Source organism: Thamnophis sirtalis, unplaced genomic scaffold (assembly GCF_051295495.1).
Source record: "Thamnophis sirtalis isolate CommonGarterSnake01/CBP01778 unplaced genomic scaffold, rThaSir2_p1.2 scaffold_3, whole genome shotgun sequence".
Taxonomy (NCBI): domain Eukaryota; kingdom Metazoa; phylum Chordata; class Lepidosauria; order Squamata; family Natricidae; genus Thamnophis; species Thamnophis sirtalis.
This window is the reverse complement of record NW_028261383.1, coordinates 81,607,333-81,629,897: the sequence shown is the minus strand read 5'-3', so window position 1 is coordinate 81,629,897 and position 22,565 is coordinate 81,607,333. Positions and strand designations below refer to the sequence as shown.

General features: G+C 41.6%; 1 protein-coding gene across 8 annotated transcripts in view; it reads left to right on the top strand.

Annotated features, from left to right (window-relative positions):
- The first annotated feature begins 14,025 nt into the window (after positions 1 to 14,025).
- Positions 14,026 to 22,565, top strand: part of NSD1 (nuclear receptor binding SET domain protein 1) — a 71,252-nt gene continuing 62,712 nt past the window's right edge. For 4 of the 8 annotated variants that reach the window (XM_087709335.1, XM_087709337.1, XM_087709336.1 and 1 more), the window contains exon 1: positions 16,995 to 18,230. In XM_087709335.1, the coding sequence (XP_087565461.1) occupies positions 17,346 to 18,230 (885 nt within the window). In that variant the 5' untranslated portion in view covers positions 16,995 to 17,345. Of the gene's footprint in view, positions 14,701 to 16,638; positions 16,729 to 16,994; positions 18,231 to 22,565 lie in introns of those variants that run through there. The other 4 variants (XM_087709333.1, XM_087709334.1, XM_087709331.1 and 1 more) reach the window with 4 other exon arrangements.

Below are 22,565 nucleotides of genomic sequence, written 5' to 3'. Positions count from 1 at the left end.
AAAAATTGCAGCCAAGGAGGCAAAAATAGTTCAAATGGTTTAACAAGTTTTATTTTCCTTTTACACATATAAGCTGTGGATATCCTCTGAAGATAGCTAATAACCAAATGGAATATTATACATGGGCATTGTCAGCTCTTCAGGGTGAGCCAGGTCAGTAATTCCACGGTCATTGAACCAGGTTTTGGTGCTTTTGGCAAAAGTTGCTCTCATCAGAAAAGAAGACTTTGGACCACTGTGCTTCATTAACACCAGGGCCAAAACAGCTGTCTACCAGGAGATTTTGGAGCCCTTCATGCTTCCTTCCGCAGACGAGCTTTATGGGGATGCTGACTTCATTTTCCAGCTGCCCACACTGCCAAAAGCACCAAAATCTGGTTCAATGACTCTGGGATTACTGTGCTTGATTGGCCAGCAAACTCGCCTGACCTGAACCCCATAGAGAATCTATGGGGCATTGCCAAGAGAAAGATGAGAGACATGAGACCGAACAATGCAGAAGAGCTGAAGGCCGCTATTGAAGCATCCTGGTCTTCCATAACACCTCAACAGTACCACAGGCTGATAGCTTCCATGCCACGCCGCATTGAGGCAGTAATTGCTGCAAAAGGGGCCCAAACCAAGTACTGAGTAGATATGCATGCTTAAATGTTTCAGAGGTCCGATATTGTTCTATGTACAAACCTTGTTTTATTGATTGCATGTAATATTCTAATTTTCTGAGATGGCGGATTTGGGGTTTTCATGAGCTGTACGCCATAATCATCACAATTATGACAAATCACGGCATGAACTATCTTGCTTTGCATATAATGAGTCTGTCTCATATATTAGTTTCACCTTTTAAGTTGCATTACTGAAATAAATGAACTTTTGCACAATATTCTTAATTTTTTGAGTTTCACCTGTACTAGATGGGATTCTAGCACAGAGCCTGCCCAAATCCTCTGCCTTCTCCAGTTGGTTTCAAGACAAAAGAGACTTTCCCCATTGTGATTAGGCTGAGGCCTCATTGGTGGAATTGAGCTAAGATAAATGACTGTTGCTTGAGATGAGAAAATATACTGCATCCTGTTCCCAGTGACATCTTGCCCAGCCAGCTGATCCTATGAGGAAGAGAAAATGGAAACCAGCAAAACATTTGTCTATTCCACTCCTGTTTACTTTGCCTGGCTAGCTGAGGGGAAGTTGCAAAACCAACCAGCTAGTGTTTCTCTTACAATCCCATAATTTTTCATTGCAGTTGGTGGCAGCACCTGATTCACTTTGTGAATCAGCTAAGCAGGGTCAGACCTGGTTAGGACTTGGATGGGGGCCTTCAGGAAATACCAGTGTTGTAGTTAGACTGGGAAGTTTTAAAATAAGGTTCAGAAGAAGACAACAGTGACAGATTGCTTCTATACAATTTCCTTTCATATTTGCAGTACATGTCCAGAAAATCATTGGAAGTTGAGCTCTTCACACTGTAGGTTTAGGAGCTGGTAGTAGAGGTGAATCAAGAGATCCCCCTCCCATAGAGAAGCATTTGAAATATATCTAGACCTCCACCCAAAACCCAGCTTTGCAGTATTTTAAACTCCTAAATTGTGGGAGAAAAATCAAAGAGCCATAGCAGCTTTCAGCCTGCCACAGAATTCTTGAATGGATGTGCCCCAAGCTACTTGGCTCAAAGTAGAATTTCTTTATAATGGATAAGGGAAGTTAATTATGTGCCATCAAGTGTGTTTTTTATTCCCAGGGATGGGTAAAGGCATACTATCTTGACCTATTTTTGGCAACAATTCATATGCCTTTCAAGTGATTTATTTCATCCATTCATCCACTTTATCCATTGTGTTCCCCAAAACTTGCCAAGCATAATAATTTTTTGATCCATTGTCTGCCTAAATTATGTGCCTGAATTTTATGAGTTTCTGCTGGCTGATCATCACCTCAAGGGAGCCATCAGTTTGGTTCAGGGCCAATTTATTAGTTGTTCTTACTCTCTATGGTTCCTTTCCAAATGCATAATTCTCAGTGGCCAACTTTTGCTTTTCAACCTGGTCACTGAAAACTACTGCTTTAATCATTCTGATTGTTCTTGTGATGTCCTTTATCCATTATTATCTTAGTTTCTCATTGTCTTTGTCCTTCAGCACAATGTTTATCTTTTCTTCAGCCCCCCAAAATCAAAACTGTTTACCATCTTTACTCTTTCATTCTGCTGCTTTCCATGCCAAAGCTACCATTTCACTTTGATAATTCAGTTCTGGCTACTTTACTTGCAGATATTTTTGTGTGACAAAGATACTAGAATTCTAAAAGTATTCTAGAATGTTAATTTACATTAGCTACAGCAAAACAAAGATTAAAGTACTGAAATAATTCGATTATCCTATATTTGACCAGAGGTGAGTCCCATTTATTTTATATCATCTTCCATGTGTTTACCTACTCTTCGTAGTTTTATTTAAATGTGCATACTTTGAGAGTGAGTAAAATGTGAGTTTTAAAGTTTAAAGTTATGTGATTGTTATACTCAGGATAAAGTATTTTCTACATGATTAAAATAAGGATCAATTTCAAAACTTAAATTGTTTTCAGATTCATTAGATGTTTTAAACCACAAGAGAACAGAACAGAATAGAACTACAATCAACATGACATCCTTTTAATTCAAAACCTAGAGTAGTAAAGAAACAAGAGGTAAAAGTAGTATCAAAAGTGTTTGAAATATTGCTGGACTTGGGAGCAAAAAAAGGGGGGAGGAAAGGAAAGGATTGAACCAAACCAGTGGTGACATTCAATTTTTTCCTACCATTTCTGTAGGCGTGGCTGGCTGGGTGTGGCTTGGTGGTCATATGACTGGGTGGGTGTGGCTTGGTGGTCATATGATTGGGCAGGCGTGGCTGCACAACTGACTCACACACAATGTAAAAGCAACTGGACTTCACACAAAATGTCCCCTGCAACAAGCAGGAACCTCACAGTCACAGAGAGTTCAAAAACCAACTATCACACTTTACACAAAAATAACACAAAAGCTGCACAACTGACTCACACACAATGTAAAAGCAGCTGGACAAAATGGGCCCTGTAACAAGCAGAAACCTACAGACAATCAGGCACAGCTGATTATCACACAGCTGATAGTTGGAACTTAAAAAAAAAAAAGCATTTTTTACTACCCATTCAGGTGAATAGGTAGTAAAAAAATGCTTAATAAAGTTTTTAAAAACTATCGAGTGGCATAGCTGATTGTAACACAGCTGATCATCAGAACTTTTTTTTTTACTTTTGGAAGTATTTTTTTTTTACTACTGTTTTAGGTGAACTGGCTGTAATTGGTAGCATTTCACTCCTGAACCAAACTCAAAACCAAAACCAAAACCTTAAAACCTAGGAAAGAATGGGCTCAGTTACCCACATGTTTGATTTGCAAGGTCAGAATCTCCTGTTCTACCCCCAACATCCTGAGATTATTTTGAATGTTACAAATTTGCCCACCCTTATAATTCAACAATATAAACATTTTTTTCCTACTTCTATAGCGGAATTTTCATATTTTATACATTTTGGTTCATTGTGGGCCCTGGCTTATGGTGATGCCCTGTTCCTAATCAATGAATTTTAAATGAGATCGTTTTAATGGATCGATGGTTTCTGACTTGCCCAAGAGTAAGGGATTACATGCGGAAAGGAACAGTGATTTGAACATGATTGACACATCTAAATCTTCAAAAGTTTAAGTAAAAGTACTCACCAATATATGATATATGTTAGCAAGATTTAGAATAAAGGTAGGAATCAGAAAGAGGGAAATGTACACTCCTATATCATGGGAAGGATTAGAAGTTGAAAAATGAGAGTATTATATACCCTCAAATAACATTTTTATGGTTACCATGGTTATTAGCATTGAATAAGATAAAATAATATTGAATAATTAAATTATGAGGGATTATGTATAAGGTGGAGTAAATATGCTAATACGTTTAATTGCATATTTATAATGTTATAATGATGTGAGTATGACTACTGTAAGAAATATAACTACAATGAGATGAAGGATAGAAATAGAATACTGATTAATATAAGATTGGTGTTATCAAGATAGGAAATAGAGGCAGAAATTAGACAGGGGTAAATAATACAATGAATGTTTTTATATAACATGCTAAAAATCAGCAGATAGATGAAAGGATAAGAAGTTGAAAGATGATTGTATTTTATATAATGTGATCAGAAAGATGTGAGTATGATTAATGTAGCTGATCAAAATTGTCAATTCTATTATTGTTGTTGGGTATCAAAACCAATACACAGAAGTCACACTGTCCATGTGTTTAATATTCATACACATTTAAAAATAAAAATAAAAACTTTTTTTAAAAAAAGTCTAGGTAAAAGTTAAATATGAGAGGCTGCCAACAGGAAATTCTTAAATTTTCTTTTGAAGACTTCCTCCTGCATCTTCTAAGAAAAGTTTAGTTTAGTTTAGTTTCACTTTATTTGTATGCCGCCCTTTTCCCTGGGGGGACTCAGGGCGGCTCACAATTCAAAGGGGGGGGAAGGACAAACAATTTACAACATAAAAGCACTACATCATTTAAGAACTCAACAGTCATACAATTCGAGTAGGGGTTAGAGTCTTTAACCCCAGGCCAGCCGGGATAGCCAGATTTTAAGCGCGGCGCGGAAGGTCTGGAGGGTGGTGAGGGTCCGGATCTCCACGGGGAGTTCGTTCCAGAGGGTCGGAGCAGCCACCGAGAAGGCTCTCCTCTGGGTAGTTGCCAGTCTACACTGGCTGGCTGATGGAATTCGGAGGAGGCCTAATCTATGCGATCTTATCGGTCTAGTGGAGGTAATTGGCAAAAGACCAAAAATATAGCATTAACAAAACCTTATGAAATAGAAGAGATGCAATTTTACATATAGGGATATTTTTCCTTCCTTCCTTCCTTCCTTCCTTCCTTCCTTCCTTCCTTCCTTCCTTCCTTCCTTCCTCCCCCCCCCTCTCTCTCTCACACACACACAGTCTCAAGCCTAATCCTATCCCAATGCTATGCTTTTAAAGCAATGAACCAAATCTCCACATATTTTTAAAAAGTTTATTGAGAAAGAGACAATGCAGAAAAAATAAATAAAAGAAGACCACAGAATTCCAACTAACAACATTAAATTAGTTAACTTACATATTGTCTGTTCAAGTAAGATCTTGCTTTTAAGAATATGTTTGGAGTTCACTGAGAGTTGATGGCTTGAGTTAAATTATCTGGAATTGTTTTGTTTCTTACTGTTCCTCTGGCCCCACCCACCTGTTTTATATAATGCAAAGAATAAATGAAAGACAGCCTCTGGACATATGCTTTGCCCAACCAGACAAAATGCTTTAGTGTTGATGTTGTGAATGTAACTAATAAAATGAAAAATTGCCTGATTGCTGAAATGACCATCGTAATAACTCCATGAATGAATTATAAAAGATGCCAACTAGTTTACAGTAATTATGTGTTTTATTTAAAAGATTACTGTACATAGGTTATCTTTTTGCAAAAAAAGAAAAAGATGGACCCTGTCTATTCTGGCCAGTCAGCATGGAAATCAACCACTGTATTGAACTCTGAAAAAACTAGAGATGTCCTATGTCTCATCCTCTAAGTGCATTGAACAGCCAGACAAATTCTTACACAATTAGCAATAGCAATAGCAATAGCAGTAGACTTATATACCGCTTCATAGGCCTTTCAGGCCTCTCTAAGCGGTTTACAGAGAGTCAGCATATTGCCCCCAACAATCTGGGTCCTCATTTTACCCACCTCGGAAGGATGGAAGGCTGAGTCAACCCTGAGCCGGTGAGATTTGAACCGCTGACCTGCTGATCTAGCAGTAGCCTGCAGTGCTGCATTTAACCACTGCGCCACCTTGGCTCTTTTAATTAATTAATACTGTGAAAGAATGGTTTCTTGCCAGCTGATCTTGATTGCTGCTGAGAAAATGTGTACAGCAAAATGCATGCCATACACAAGATGTCCTTTTGGTAAAGGACATCTTTACCAAAAACAGGTGTCACATTTTAAAAATCTATGAAGTATACTATGTAATTACACTTCTACCTTTGTGTTTTCTTTAAGATACATATTATAACTCAAATTAATTACAAGTGTAAAAATAACGAACCACGCTATTGATGACTCTGTAATATAATTTCAGGATATTTTCAATGGTAGAGAAAAAGAGTTCCACTGACTGTACTGGCTGCTGGCTACTTCCAAATATTGCCCTAGTAAAGGTGATTTGGAGAGGCTGCCATCAGACAGGTTCAACCACTTGACATACCCCTAACCTGTGCAGTTGGGGAATCCTTAGCTCTTCTTCCAAAGAAAGCCAGTCCCATCAGCCTAGCTCCAGGAAAAACAAAAAAGGAGTTGGTTTGGATCTTCCTATCCAAAGCCTACAACTGCAGAACTTAACTAAACCTTGTAAAAGTTGTACAATTATTTAGTCTTGCATGTAGCAAAAATTCTAAGAGATTTCATTTTAAACCAATTAAGCTAAAATTACTAATGTAAAAAGACATTTATTGAAAACGTAGAATACGGATAGACCCTATCATCTGGTTTACTGCAGTTGCCACCCTAGCCACCATATATATAATAACAGTATCTATATACTGTTACTGTTATACTATATACCCCCAATTCTCTTACACTCAAGGCCTCATTATCCAGACTTCCATTATCTGTGATTTAACACTGCAATGTAATCCTGGCAAATGCCAAGGTCTGGATGTATAGGTAAAAAAGGGAAAGGATAAATATTCTTTCTGCCTTTCTTTCAGGTTGTTTTTACAGGTAAGGGCCAAAATGCCTATAACCTTGATACACGTTTTTCCAAACATTTTATACTTTAATATATGAATGGGTGTAGGAATATGGGCATGTAAATTCATTCTGTAAATGAATTTTTACATTCCTGTTTGCAAGAAAAACTAGAACTATCAGGAAAAGAGTTGGATGAATCTGATTTTTTGGCACATACTATCTATACATACCATATCTATACATATATTGTCCGTAAGCTAGCTTGGCATATTGGAGAGGCAGTTTGGTCTAGTGGTTAAGGCAGCAGATAGAAATCAGGAGAGTGTGAATTCTAATCCTGTTTTAGGCATGAAAGCTGATTGAGTGATTTCTCAGCCCAACTCACCTCATAGGGATGTTGTGAAGAAAATAGGAGGAAGAAGCTGCCTTAGGTTATTTATAAAATAATAAAAGTAGGATTAAAAAATATTTTAAATAGGCATCAAGCGAGAAACTGGGAAACCCTGAGTTCTACTCCCACCTTAAGCATGAAGCCAGCTGAGTGATCTTGGTCAACTATTCTCTCTCAGCCCTAGAAAATAGGCAATGGCAAATCACTTAAATCTTACCAAGTAAATTGCAGAAACTTGTCCAGGCAGTCCCCAAGCCTGACCTGAAGGTAATACACCTACGTACAAACAAACACAGACACACATACATGTATAGTAGGGTTCTTAAAGCAGGATGCTACGCAGGTTTCTAAGATACAGTTCTAGATTTACTTTTTACTTTTATAACTCAACTCCTAATAACTTAATTCAATGAACTTTACTACAATTCATTTGAATTGCTCTAAATCATGGGTCGTCAACCTGGTCCCTACTGCCCACTAGTGGGCGTTTTGGGATTCCAGGTGGGCGGTAGGGACTTTGGAGGTTAAAACCTCCTTTTGAGCGAGTGGGCAGTTGCAAAATAGGAGAAGCAAACATGTGGGAAGGGGGGAGGGGATAGCAGGGACAGGCAGAAGCCAAACAGAGCAGTTGCAAAATAGGAGAAAGAAAAGTTATAGGCAGGAGAGAATTGTTGGCTAATAATAATAAGTGGACTAACTAGCTCAGCCTTACTTTTGTACGTTGCCCTAAGGAAGGTAAAAAAAAAAGGAGATAAAAAGGAAAAGATAAAAAAAATTAACAAAAAAAAGGGAATAAAAATAGAGAAAAGGGGATAAAATAAAGGAGGAGAGTAAGCAGTGTTTAGTCTGGCTCATAAAGTTAAAAACATTATAAAGATGCATAAAGTAGAAATAAAAAGATAAATGTGTGTACATTTCTTTTTTTAAAAAAAAACACACCCTCCTTTCTAAAAAATATTCCACACTTGCGCAAAAACTGGTGGGCGGCAAGGAAATTTTTCCATCAAGAAAGATCCATTCGTGGGCGGTAGGTAGAAAAAGGTTGACTACCACTGCTCTAAGTAATACGGCTTATGTAACATTCTTCAAGTGTTGCACAGTGGTTAGAGTGTAGTACTGCAGGCTACTTCAGCTGACAGCTAGCTGCAGTTCAGCAGTTCAAATCTCACCAGGCTCAAGGTTGACTCAGCCTTCCATCCTTCCCAGGTGGGTTAAATGAGGAGCCAGATTGTTGGGGGCCAATATGCTGACCCTGTAAACAGCGTAGTTAGAGAGGGCTGTAAAAGCACTATGAAGCAGTATATAAGTCTAAGTGCTATTGCTATTCAAAACTCTTGATTCCATTTTTCAGATAATTCCTCTATAGATAATTGTTATTTCTCTTCTATAGGCTGGATTAAGCAGGGTTTATGCACTATGTCTTTGGGTTGATATTCTGTTCTCAGGCTTCTTTCTTCCTCTGGTAAGATCCATATTAGAAGATGAGATCCAGTTCATTGGCAACTTCAGAGGACTTTTAGTAGCAAAAATCTTTTCCCCATTCCACAGCCTCACGTGTCTGACTGCACAACCTGGAAAATGCAAATGGTAGGTAGGAATTTTTGGAGAGGAACGGTATCCCCATTTTAGTGAAGGCCATATCACCAGTTTCACATATTATTGTAAGTCATAATTGCTAAATCATGTTTTATTAAACACACTACTTGGGGGGCGGATTGGTGTGTCATGGTAAGCCATGAACTATGGCTTTCAAACCAAAATGTGCTAGGCTTCAGACCTCATGTTGGTTTTATGGGTTCACTGACAAAACCGCGCTCGACTAAACCGCGCCTGACTAAACCGCGTCGCTGACGTCATCAATAGGGCGACAACAGCATGGAGACAGAAGCACGCTGTAAACCCTAAACCTAAAATTAACCCCTAAACCTAAACCTAACCCCCCTAAACCTAATCCTAAACCTAACACTTAACCTAACTCTTAACCTAACCCTAAACCTAATCCTAACCCTTAACCTAACCCTAACCCTTAACCTAACCTAAACCTAACCCTAACCCTTAATCTAACCCTAAAGCTAACCCTAAACCTAACCCTTACCTTAAGTTGAATCGGCTTGCTTTCAAAGCGCTATTTAAAGCGCCCTTCTTTCTCCGCACTGGCTGTTGTCGCCCTGTTGATGATGTCAGTGACGCGGTTTAGTCGGGCGCGGTTTTGATGGGTCACGGGTTTTATGTAAACCCAGCCTATCTTCTATCTGACTTTTTATACAACAGGCTACCTCAAACCTCAAGTACTTAACAAAAACACATAGAACCAGAATTAAAATCAGATACATTGACATTAACAGCGTTTAAAAGCTTATTTTATAAAGTGTGTTTTAGAGCTTTTTACAAATCAGACAAAGAAGCCAATCTCAAATTAATAGAAAATGCATTCCAGAGACTTGGGAAGTTAATTTCCATTTCTGAATTTAGAAATTGGGGACTCCCATAATATTTGTCTACTAACCAGATATCAGGCTAGGTTTCTTATGTCCAGGAATAATCCCCTCCCTCCCTCCTTCCCTTCCTATCAGTTTTCAACCCATCTTGTAAACTACAACTCTGGACAGTTCATAGCAGTAAAAACTAAAACCAAAAAAAGCCCAAATGCCTGACCTATCATCCCTAATTCCACCAATCCATATGATCTTCAGGCTCCTTTCCTAGGGGGAAGCCATCTTTTTATAGCTTTCCTGAAAGCTAAAAGGGTGAGGTTCTCCTGGACCTCTTAGGGGAGGGTGTTCCATAGGGCAGGGGCTGCTACAGAAAAGACATGATTCCTAAGTCCTATTAGATAGTAAGAATTAAGGGGTGGGAGCTGTTATATACCCACCCTATGTGCAGCAGGCAGACCATCTCAGACAGAGATGGTCCCTCAAATAAACCTGACCCCATGCTACATAGGGCTTTCAAGGTAATAACCAGCACCTTGGGGGTAGGGGACTGAGAACCAGTGCAGCTCACACAGCAATGGTGTAACATGGGCAAACAAAGGGACAGCCAGCACTGTGCATGCTATCATGACCTGGACCAGTTGTAACTTCCAGATAGTCTTCAAGGGCAGCCCCTTGTAAAGTTCAAGGCAATGGTCTAACCAGGAATGACCAAAGAGTGAGTGACCATGAGTATGCTTCCCAGTCCAAAAATGGATGCAACTGGTGCATGATTTATATGCAAAGATCTCTTTAGCGAGAGCTGCCACATGCTTTCAAGCAGGAGCTGCAAGTCTGGAGGGACTTCCAAATTGTGTACCAGCTCTGTTTGAGAAAAGTCTAACCTACTAAGTGTGAAAGGTAAACACATCACCAGACCCTGAAGAGGAGCAAAAATCAAAGCTACTTTATCTTGCTAGGCTAGAGTTAAAGTTGGTTCCTACCCATCCAGTCCCTCATAGTCTCAGGGCACCAGGTCAGCACTAAAACAATGTCAATGGACAGATCAAGGGTGGATGAATATATTTTATTTATTTGTCAACATGTACAAGGTAACAAGTATTAGTATAGACATGGATATTATTGCATAAGATTGGTACAAATAGATGGATATAAATAAGTATAACATGGCCATGAAATGAGTAGATATCAATGGGGACAGTAGGACAGGGATGGTAGGTAGGCACGCTGGTGCGCTTTTGCACATCCCCTTAGGGACCTCTTAGGAAACATGTGAGGTCCCCAGTGGACAAGTTTAAGGTTAAAGATATGGGGGTTTGAAGAACTAACAATGGAATCAGGTAGAATGTTCCAGGCATTGGCCAACTTCAGTTGCTGAAGTTATTTAATTGTTATTTAAGTTATGTTTAAAAGTTATTTAAGTTATATAATTGTGTATCTTCACATCCTGATGATATTGTAAATTGTGCCATCGAAGAACTTCACCCAGCAGTTTCATACAGATGTTAGAGGAGCAATGAGAGGCCCAAGACCTGTTTACCCCACTTTGCAAGGGCCTAGGCCTTGATCAATCCCCACCCCCAATGCTGAGTGAAATTGGCCAGTGAAAAAGGAGAAGAACTACTGCAAAACAATGCTTCCTTGTCTCAATCCCTGAAGATGGGTGAGAAGAACACTGATGGCATCAAAAGCTGCAGAGAGATCCAGGAGGACCATAACGGTCCACATTATGACTTTGGGACTGATAAATAACCAATGGAATTATTGCCTACCCATATGTCTATGTTTCAAGCATCTTCCTTGAACCTCTTCACATTATCAAGCCGACAGTGAACTAGTCACGTGAACATGATTTCCCCAAGTGAGGTTTGGGGAACTGAAAATGAAACACAATTTACACACCATGGCTCTGTGGTACCTTAAGCAGAAAAATGGAAATGAAGAAAGGCCCCAAAGCTGGTTAGTATGCAGACGTTCTGAATTATTTCGTTCTGTTTACATTCCATATTCCTATTCAAGAGAATGCTCAGGGTTGCTAACCAATTAACAAAAAAGGAGATTCCAAAACTAAAAACGTGTTAATATGAATTTTAATTTAATATTAAAAGCCTGGTGAAAAAGAAGCCTCTTTACGTATTTTTAAAATGTTGATAGTGGTTAGCATAAGTTCTGAGGAAGCATATTTCACCACTTGGGAGTAATGCAGAAGAAGAGCTTTTCCCCAATAGAAGGCCTCTGACAGCAGGAACTTCTTCAGAAAGGCTTGTCCTGCAGTTCTTAGCTGCTGGGCAGGACACGAATAAACTCTCCTGGGCCTTAAGCCATAACCAGTGCAGATCATCTAGTACAGAGATCAGGGATCCAATATGTTACAAATATCCCATAGTTTGGTCTACGTTTAGAAACATTAAGAAGAAAAAAGCAATAAGGTTGCCATTGGAACTGCTCCAGAATACATTGTTTCAGATAATTTACTTACGTTTATTGAGAAATTTAAAACAATATTTTCCCTCTTATATTTCAATTAGAATATTTTATATCAGTCAGGTTGCAGATTCCCAGCTACCAACTGACAAAAAATTATCTTCTTTTGGGTAAGATGGATCCAAAAATGATGGACTGTTATTTCTGTAAAATAAGAGAAAGGTCAATTTGAGCTGGAAGGAAATGCATGTCTAAGGCCTGCAGACAAAAGGAACTGTAGCCAAGATTTTGGGGTAGGTGGGAATTTGAAGTGGATAAAGATGCTGGAAGCTAGTCCGAGGAAACTGGGAGTAGCCATGGTTGAGGCCTAAACAGAAAGGTATAAGAGTCGGGTTGGCTAAAGGAAGTATTCGTTGAAACAATATTTTTACTGTTTTTACCCAGTGAATTCAAGGCAACAACTTTGAGGTTCAATGAATGCTGTCAACTGATTGACCGTGGTTAAAAGAACAATAGCCAGCACACCACTCCTATGGGAGAGAACAGGTAGAAAAAGAGAATCTGAGAGAAGAAAATCAAACTGTGGAAAGAAGAGGTGAAGGAAAAGAGATAGTGAAATCCCAGAGAAAGAAGAAACACCAGCTTGTTGATATGCTTGTGTGTTTTATTAACTCAGCCTTTGCAATCGTTCTGTTGTATTAAAGAGGGAATTGTGTTGAATTGTGGATAACTCAGTCCTAATATTCCTGACTATTGCTGGTCATAATATTGAGCCTGCTGGGTTTTGTGGAGGACAACAGCTAACCTCCACTCTCCCACCTTTCTTTCCGTCTTTCCCTGGGCAGCTTTCCTGGGAATAATCAGGGTCACTTTTGATTGCCTGTCCCAGATGTGCAAACTTAATCTGAACTGCAACTGACAAAGGGATCCTCTTCAGTTATTCTAATAAGCAGCAGAGATACTCATGGATGAACCAGGTTTCCCGAAAGACAGTGATCACCGGAGAACTGCAAATGTTCCTACCTTCTATCTCTCCTGTTAAAAGGACTATTTTCAATTTGGGAATGGTTTTGTTTGCATGATACATCAGTTGCAACTGTGACAACCAGGTTTTAAGCAAGCACCTTCTATGAACTGCCAAAAATTTACAAATTATCCTTAGACCATGATTATAAACAGTTTGGTCTAGAGGTTAAAACACCAGACTAAAAAGTCGGAGACTCTGAGTTCAGGGCCCACCTTAGCTATGAAAGCCAGTTGGGTATCTTTGAGCCAGTCTCTCAGCTCATCCCACCTCATGGGGTTGTTGTTGTGGGGAAAATAGGAGAAAGGAGTGTGGTATATGTTCACTGCCTTGCGCTATTTGTAAAAACAATAAAGATGGGATACAAATAAAATAAACAACCATGGGTAAGCATGTAAGTAAACAAGGCCTATGTAAAGCAGTATAAGCATTCAAAAGCATGAGTATTATTATTACAGTGACCAGGTAAAAAAGCCACTTTTACTACACAAAGACTGGGGAGGAGAGAGTGATAGCTCTTTTTATTCTGTGTGGACCATTCTTTCCCAATTTCTTGCTCTCCAGATACCAATTTCCATTATACTCTTCAGAATCTGGTTCAGGACAGCTTGTAATCAGTAACTACTTCAAAGAACAATACTGTCAATTTCTATTTCATACAGGAATATTTGTGGAAGAGGAGGATTAAAATATTTGTTTTATTTAGATCAGTTTGCATTCTGGCCAAAAATATATAACAGGAAAGGGTGGTTGGTATATTACTGGTATTAGGAAATACAAAACTTCCTTAATCAGATCATTAGTTTATTTAGACCAACTTCCTGCAACTGGATACATCTTCTGCTGGTCCAAACTTTATTGGGGCTGCAACTTTCCAAATTCTAGTTGGTGAGGCATTCTTTGCACTGCAGTCCTGATGTTTCGGGGGGGGGGGTCAGTTTGGAGAAGACTGACCTGGACCACTAGGGCACATTCTAGTTTGTCTATTCTGAGGCCTCATCAGCTGCAATTTAAACAAAATGATGCTCAGCAATGATAAAAGTAGGAAAACATCCTCTTTTAGAACTTTATTTGTGCCAAGGTTCCATGCACAAGTTCCATCTGAGGTGGTAGTTTCAGAATAAAAGTTGGTGATTTGCCCAGGCTTGTTCAAATTGTCAGTGGCAAAATTAAATCTGTTTGTGCAATCTGCGCTGTGCTTCGCTTTTAGTGGGGATATTTTAAAAAGCCCGATCCAAGATGTCAGAATGTAGCAGGTTCGTCCACTGTGGGCATACCCCATCTCCCCCATGCCAGCCTATCCTTGAATGGCAACTCCCCCACACAAGAGTTTTTCCTCTGGAAAACTAGCACTAAGAGCAAGCAAGCTCTTTCAAGACAGCAAAGAGCAGAAGCTGGAAGATGGCCTTGGACACAATCGCCTCCCCTGTTTGCTTGACTGGGGGTTGCTTCTGCCTGCTCACTCTCAGCAAAGGATGAGAATTTCGCTGAAGCCGATTCCATTTAAATATATAAATGAACATATCAAATAGAAATAAGGATTGATAAGAAACCGGAGGTCCCGGTTCCCTCTTCAGCAAGGCTGCTTTGCTTCCTGCGGACGAAATTCGGCGGCGAGGATTTCAGGTAGACCGAACGAGCCAATCCACCCCTCCCGCTTCAGCCCGTCTGGAGGGGCTTGGGAGCCGCAGGGGGGGCTGCCAAGAGTGTGTGCGTTGAGTGCGAGTGCCCTGGGAAGGTATGCCTCGGCTTGGCTCGCAACTCCAATGGCTGCTGTACAAAGCAGGTGGGGGGTGGGTGGGGTGGGGGTGCCGGGCGGGGGCGACTGCATTCTGCTCCCAGGCGAAGCCGGGGCTGCACGCGGAAACGGGAAGGGAGAACCACACGGTCAAGGCCCGCCGCTCTTGACCGATGTCAAGGAGCTGCAGCGGCCGCGAAGGAGCGGGGAAGACGGAGCCTGGGTAACTCTGGGCCGTCGTTCGGGATCTGCACCGCACCACCTCCCGCCGGAGTTTGGGGATTCGGCCGTGGTGGCTGAGCTGCGGTGGGTCCCCTGCGAGGCTCCCCGCCCGCCTTCGCCCCACATAAGGAAGAAGCAGCGCTGCCCAAGGCAACAGGCACGCGACGTTCTCGCTGGCCCCGGAGACCAGCTGCGGCAGCGGGGGTGGCCCTTTCAGCGCCCGCAGCGGTAGAGCGGGCTTCTCTCCCCAAGTCAGGCGGGAGACGCTTCATCCAATCTGTGGGGAGGAAGGAGGACAGCCACCCAACCTCACTGCTGGGCAAGCCATTGGCTGGGGAGTGGATCTCCCCCCCTCCCCCCTTGAGGGTTTGGGGAGCGGCCTGGTTTCGTTCTGTAGATGAGATCCTAGCCTCGTCTTCCTCTGCCCCCCCCCCCCACGGTTCTCGGGGGCAGTGTGGCCCTGCTCTCGTGTCTGGGAGAACAGGATCCCTTTAGAATTTGGCGGGGGCCAAAAGGCAGCCAGCTCTCTCGCCACAGCCCAGCCATTTATTTAAGGAGAGACGGCTCCCCTCCCTTAATCGGCGAAGGAGGTGGGGCGGGGGGGGGAGAGAAAAGAATAGCGACGGAGCTTTTCTTCACTCGCCACCCCATTGTTGGCCGCGATGAGGGAACAAGTTGACCTGCTCAATTTCCCTCATTGTTTGGGCGCGAATATGGGGGCGGCCTTGGCTACGTCCTGCTCCTAATCTCAGGGGCAGAAAGCCCACCCGGTTTTCCTCTCCCCCTCCCCCTCCCGAAGCGGAATAGGTTTACGAGGTCGGCCAGGCGCCCTGGTCAACCCCATGGATGTGGCGAAGGGCACTCAGACTCGGCGGCACCACGTGCCCCGGAGAGAACCCCGGGACGGCACTAAGCCCGGTTGGCTGGTGGTCACGGGGCGTCAGGAGGACTCCCCCCTCCCCTTATTTCAGGCTGGCGAGGAAAGCGGCGGCTGCCCAGCGGATGGGTGGACGAGCTGAACAGCCACCATCTTTGCTCGCTCGTGCTCTCTCCCGCACCGCTTGGCGGGGGAGCTAGCAAAGGCCTGGCCTCGCAGGCGGCGCCCTGCCTGGGGTGGCTTGGTACGAAACGACTCGTTTAGGCTGCGTGGAAGGACGGGTGCTGGCGCTGGGCGCGAGAAAGGCAGGGTTTGTCCAGCGCGGGCAGAGAGGAGAGCTGCGGCGCCATGTGCCGTGGGAAGGAAGGGAGGGAGGCCGAGGTTAGGCCGGGCAGAATTGCTCGGCCACAACCAGCCCTCGGGAGCAGGCTAAGGAGATAGTCAGTGGAAGGAGCAAGAAGTGGGGCAGGAGGGGCTGCAGCAGTGAGCACTAGGGGGCAGCGACAAGCACACAGGGCCGTGTGGTGCCCAAAGGGGACAGGAGCGGGCGCGCCCGCTCTGATTGGACAGCGCCGCGTTTGCAGCTGCTGAACCCCAAGAGTCAGTCAGGGGGCGCGCGCGAGCGCGCACGGGGGGACAGCAGTGGCGGCGGCGGCGGCGCGCCTGCAGCGGGGGCGCGCCTGAGCGGAAAAGAGCGAGCGAGCAAGCAAGCTAAGCGCAAGAGGCCGGCAGGCTGCTGTGCTGGAGTCGGAGCGGGTAGGGGCCGGAGGAGCCAAGTCGGCTCTTCGTTTTGGCCCCGCACTGAGGGAGGGGGCAGGTAAATTTCAGGAACGACTTCCCCGTTCTCCAAAAAAGGCTTTAAAGCGTTTTCTTCAGCCAAATTCCATCCGGACATGGCAAGGGCGCTGCAGCCCACTCCAGATGGGCCTTTGCAAAGGGGAGGGGGGGCAATCCTTGCTCGCTTCTGTCGGGCCTAGTAGGGAAGCCGGGCGGTAGGAAAAGGAGGAGGGATGAAAAGTCCAGAAGCCTTTGCTCGACCGTTCACTGTGTAGCAGCTGGAGCTTTCGGGGAGGTGGGGCGGGGAGTGCGGCAAGGCCAGGCCAGGCCTGCTCTGCTCTGCGGTGCTCCCGGCAAGCAACAGCAGGATGGATGCTGCCCTTGTTATGAAGGCAACGTCAGGTTGTGGCGATTAGGAGGCAGCGTTGCTGGGAGTGGAGAGTCGGGGGAAGGAGCCCGCACCCGGCTTGTTAGACGTTCTGCGGCCTCCGGGCCAGAGCAGAAGGCGGCTGTCGGGCCTCTGCCGCGGCAGCGGCCGCCGAGAAAAGGAGGAGGAGCAGGAGGAATGGCTGCCATTTTGGAGAACAAGGCCATGGAGGGCTTGGCTGACCCCATTGTTGCTGTGTTTACTTCACAGGTTGATGCCCGCCTCGCAGAATGGATCAGGCCTGCGAAGTGAGCAGGAGGGGCTGCCTGCTCTCTCTCGCCACTCCTTTGGGGCTAGACGCGCTGGAGGAGGACGGGGACAGCAGCCCCTACGTGGGGGAGGGTCGGAGTGGTAGCCCCGAGCTCCCTAATGGGTGCCCCGTGGGGGTTCCTCCAGCAGCGTCCGAGGCTGCATTCGGTCAAGAGCCTTCCTCCTTTTATATCCCGCTGCGCAAGCTGCAGGATTTGGCCTCCATGGGCAATGCTGAATATTTCAATAGCTCAAAAGATGGCTCTGATTCCTTGCAGGAGCTGGAAATGAACGACTCCAGCCGGGACTCCCTGGAACTTTGCAGTTCGTCGTTGTCGTTAGATGGCTCCAGAGACTACCATCTGCAGGATTCTGCCAGGACTCTGGATTTTGACTCTTTTTCTTCATCCGAGGAAGACAAGGAGGAGGATTCAGAAGCCTCCTTCATCACAGCTGAGGAAAATCCAGAGGAAGAAATTCTCTTGAGGATGGCAAATAGAGCTACAGCCACCTGCAGTAAGGAAACCGACTCTGAGAACAGGGCAGACCTCCCTCTAGGAGACTGTGTAGAAATTAGACCCAATGAGACCATTTCTGCCCTCTTATCAACTCCACTTTGTTCTCCAAAGCATGTACAAAATAATTCTTACCAAGAGTCGGCTATAGGGAGCAGGACTGAGAAAACGGATCTACCCTCAATGCCTTATTTACCTGGAGATGCTGATCTGAGGAAAGAAAACCAATTCAGTCTCATGAAAGTATCTGAAAAGGAAGATCCAAATCCAACTCCCATCAACTTAGGAAACTTGATAGAAAGGCTTGAATCTTCAATTACTGCAAATCCACCAACTCCAGGATTACCATCTGTAAGCAGCCTTGGGGTACCAAATAAGTTTTCTGGAAATTTATTTTACTGTGGGCCACCTGCTGCTTTAGAGGAGCACAAATAGAGGGGAGGAAGGTCAGTCAGTTAAGGGGCAGCCTTCTGCAACCTGGTGCACTCCAGATAATCTTGTTCTTAGAACCATTAACTGTCTGAACTAGGATGCTAAAATTTAATTCCATCTGGAAGACATTAGGCTGAAGGAAGTTGTTGTGGGGCAGATTTTTTCCATATATCTGCTTATGTGTTTCAGATGAAAATTGAAATGGGAATGATTTAGTAAAGTGAATAGTACAAATGTAGCTTATTCTGCCTGGCACATAATCATCAAAGTTGGCATATTGAAAAGTAACTTATTGCAGAAGCAGGATTGAATCTGTTATTTTTTTTCTTTTATAGGAATTCCCAACTTTCCTTGCTTCTTATTGACAACCATTTGCCAGAATTGGGATGTAATATTTTATTGATTTAATTATATATATATATATATTTCGTTTACAACATTTTTTTTCTTCCTGCTTACGGTTTCAATTATTAGTATAAATCTGGAATTTTAAAACTACTTTGAAGCCAAAATATTCTTTGGATAGAACATTTGTCTATAGAATTAATTTCTACAGTTCATTGTCATTTGTGAGTGTAGGTTATCTTTACATCAGTGAAAGATAAACCAGTTCTACGAGATGAAAGGTTATTCGTGCATTTCTAATTTGATTTGCAAGGTTGGTACAACCGTTTCACATAAAAGTCACTGCAAGAGTAATAGCAAAAATATGAAAATAAGTGTAATTTTGAGCATTTCTTTTGCATAGAAACACATTTCAGATACTTGCTGTCAGTTTTGTCTTTTTAGTGCATGTACATATGATACAACAAACTGATATTGTGTGGTATACTATACATTGTATAGTATACATTGATGTCAACAAGTGTCACATGCCAGGTAGGCATGCAAATATATCAGGATAAAATAACATGAAGCAGGGGGAAATATACTATTTTAGTAAAACTAGAAAGATTTAACTAAAAATATAGGTTTGAAGATTACATTGTTTTATAGTTATAAGAAGTTGATCAGTTCATGGGCCCGGAATTGATTGGGAATGACAACCATGATACTGGTAATACCTGGAATCAAAAGTTTACTTTTCAGGAGTAATTTTGCAAATAATTATGTTTTGCTGTGGCCCTATATTCATTGTTGTGAGTGGAAGTATTAAAGAATAAACACAGGGATTGGCTTAAGAATTTTCATTGTGGTTGGTTTGTAAAGGTTGTGCTGTGGTAGTAAATAAATAGAAAAAAGAGTGTGATATAAGAGTAATAGAACAGTTCTGCATTTGCCCATTCAGAAGTACATTCCATGTAATTAAATGGAACCTATTTCTTGATAAATGAGAAAAGGATTACGAACAGTTGTCTGGTGCACACATGTATACACATACACTCCACCTCTAAGTTTGGACATATGGCGGGATTTTTTTGAGTTTGCTTGTTATGTGAACCAAGCTATTATGAGTTTTTGTGGGATGCAAGCAATGTATTTGTACGAAGTGCTGCTATAAGAATTGTTTTATCTTTAACTGTAGCATTGACATATTGTTCATATTTATTGTTACTTTATTGAAGGCTAGGTAATTCAGGGGAAAAGTTGTTACATCTAAAAACAGCAGCCAACCCAATAATATTTTTGCAGCAGGATTTATACCTCATTGCATGAAGTGGTTATTTCAACTATTAAGTGCACATATAGATATGTGAAGTTCTTAAAGCAGGCATCCAATATGAATTGAGTAATTTATTATATTTGTGGATAGGTAAAATTGATCTGACTAAAGGACCTTATTTATTGTTTTAAATAAAGCAAGCATAATCCTACAAGAGACATTCTCTGCAAGGCCAAATAAGAATATCTCTGAAGTGGTTATTTTATGAGGTTGCTGCTATTTGTAACTGCTTGCATTAAAATGTTTGGCTTTTTGTTAAAGTGAGGTGCAAAGGACAAGCAATGCAAGACTTAGTCATAGGAATATTACTGTCCTGAATATAATTACGAGTTTCATTTCCAAATTGCTTTGTATCTACTGTTTTGAGTTAGAATCTCTGTTCTCTTGAGCCTTCTAAGTCTTGAGTGTCCATGATTAGGTCCTGTGGTGGTTAAGAAGCCTATTTGGCTTGCTTGTGTGGGATGTTGTTAAGATAAAGAAAAATAAGAAATCTTTTTTAAAAAAAAGAGTTTTGTCTTTTGGAATTCAGTATTACAATTCTCTTTTAAAATGTTTTGCCTAAAGTTAAATCAGACTAAAAGTATGTTAGCTTACTGGATCACTTTTGTGAGTTTATACGTATATTAAGAATAATAAACCAAGTAAATTCTAGGCAGTTATTAACAATCTGTAACAAAGGGTAGTTTCCTTTTTCATTCAATTGAAAGTATTATTTTGTCTAAGAAGAGTTAATAAGGATTAAATTATAGTTTATGGTGTGAGTTCTCATACTTGAAGAAAGTGGAAACCTTTATAGGTATTCCTTGACTTACCACCATTTCTTTGTAAGTTTTTTTAGTGACTATTTGAAGTTATGATGAGCCCTCACACTTATGACTGTCTTAGTGTTCCTGCAGTTACATGATTTCAGTCTGGATGCTTGGCAACCAACTTACATTTACAACAGTTTTTTAGTCATGTGATTCATGTGGGTCACATGATTGCCATTTGTGACCAACAAAATTAGTTGCGGTCATGATGCTTTGCTTAATGACCAAACTGCTTAACAACATATTTTCCAGTTCCAGTTATGGTCATAAGACGAGGACTACTTATAGCCTGTGACTACACTTGTATGGAGCTTAGGTGAGTGCAGAAGCATGTGGCCTCTAGTGTTTCACTGGGATACTAAAGATCGCTATTACTTCAATCTGGAATTCCTTGTAGTAAACTCATAGGTAGAACTGTTGCTTTTCTGTGTAGAATAATAGTGGATATTATTTTTTGCTGCAAATTAGAAAAAATAATTGGATGGTTTATGAACCTTATGATTGGAAAGGGTAGATTATGGAAAGAAAGAAACTTTGATATAACCTTAGTAAAAAGGGTAAAATACAAATATTCTTATAATTGCTATTAAGTAGATTAAAAACCACTTCTTTATTATCTCTTTTTCATTAAATTCAACTTCATTTCTTTTTTCTTTCCTATTATTTTTCTCTATTTCTCTTTAAGTAAGAATTTGTAATGTTTTTATTCGGAGGAAAATTATCTATCTATCTATCTATCTATCTATCTATCTATCTATCTATCTATCTATCTATCTATCTATCTATCTATCTATCTATCTATCTATCTTCTAATACCAGTAATGGGGATCTGGCATATTCTTGTGGCTGGGGGGGATCTGTAGTCTGTGCCCCTGGGAGATCCCATCTCAGATTTCTATGCAAAAATTTCACTTAGGTCATCTTTTCTGCATCTGTTTCTGTATTTACTACCACTCAAATTATGAAGGGCTTTCTAAAAATAAATTGTTTCCATTCTATCCTATGTACTCTGCCCATAACTAATGAGACCTTCTGACAAACATAATGGACAGGTAAAAATAATTTTGGAGGTTCATGCTAAATATATTAATACCACACTTATTAAGTTTTAGTTGTTCAGAATTAATCAGCTTATTTACAAAATGTTTGTTGTAGAAATAGCCTTTTAGCATATTTTTCAGAGTATAAGATGCACCAAGATTTTGAAGAGGCAAATTAAAAAAAGTTTTTGCACTCTGCAGACCACCCAAAAAATCCATTTTTTTGCAAAAACGGGCCTGTTTTTGTCAAAAAAAAGGGCAGGCACAGCCTTTAGGAGGCATATAGAGTATTCCTAGGGGCTAGAGAGCAAAAACGAGAAAAAATGGCCCATTTTTTGCTCATTTCTGTCCTCCAGCACCCTGGAGCACTCTAGAGGCCTCCTAAAGGCTATGCACAGCCATTTTGGTGAAGCGGGTGGGGTTTTGGGAGGCAAAAAAAGCTGTATTCAGTGTATAAGATGCACTCAGATTTTCACCATCTTTTCTGAGGCAAAAAGTTTTATACTCTGAAAAATACGGTAATTAATTTAAACCAATATTATTTATTATTTTATCTTAAAATGTGATTCTCGGACCCGTGAGTGTCCCCTTAAGACCTCTTAAGGGTCCGCAAAATAAAATTTGCCAGACTATGTTGAAAAATAATATCTGAGGAAGCATCCCAATTTCATCACCCCATTGCATCAGGTCAGGCACGGAAGGTATGTTACCTGCTCAATTGGTTAGGTAGTTTTGACTGGCA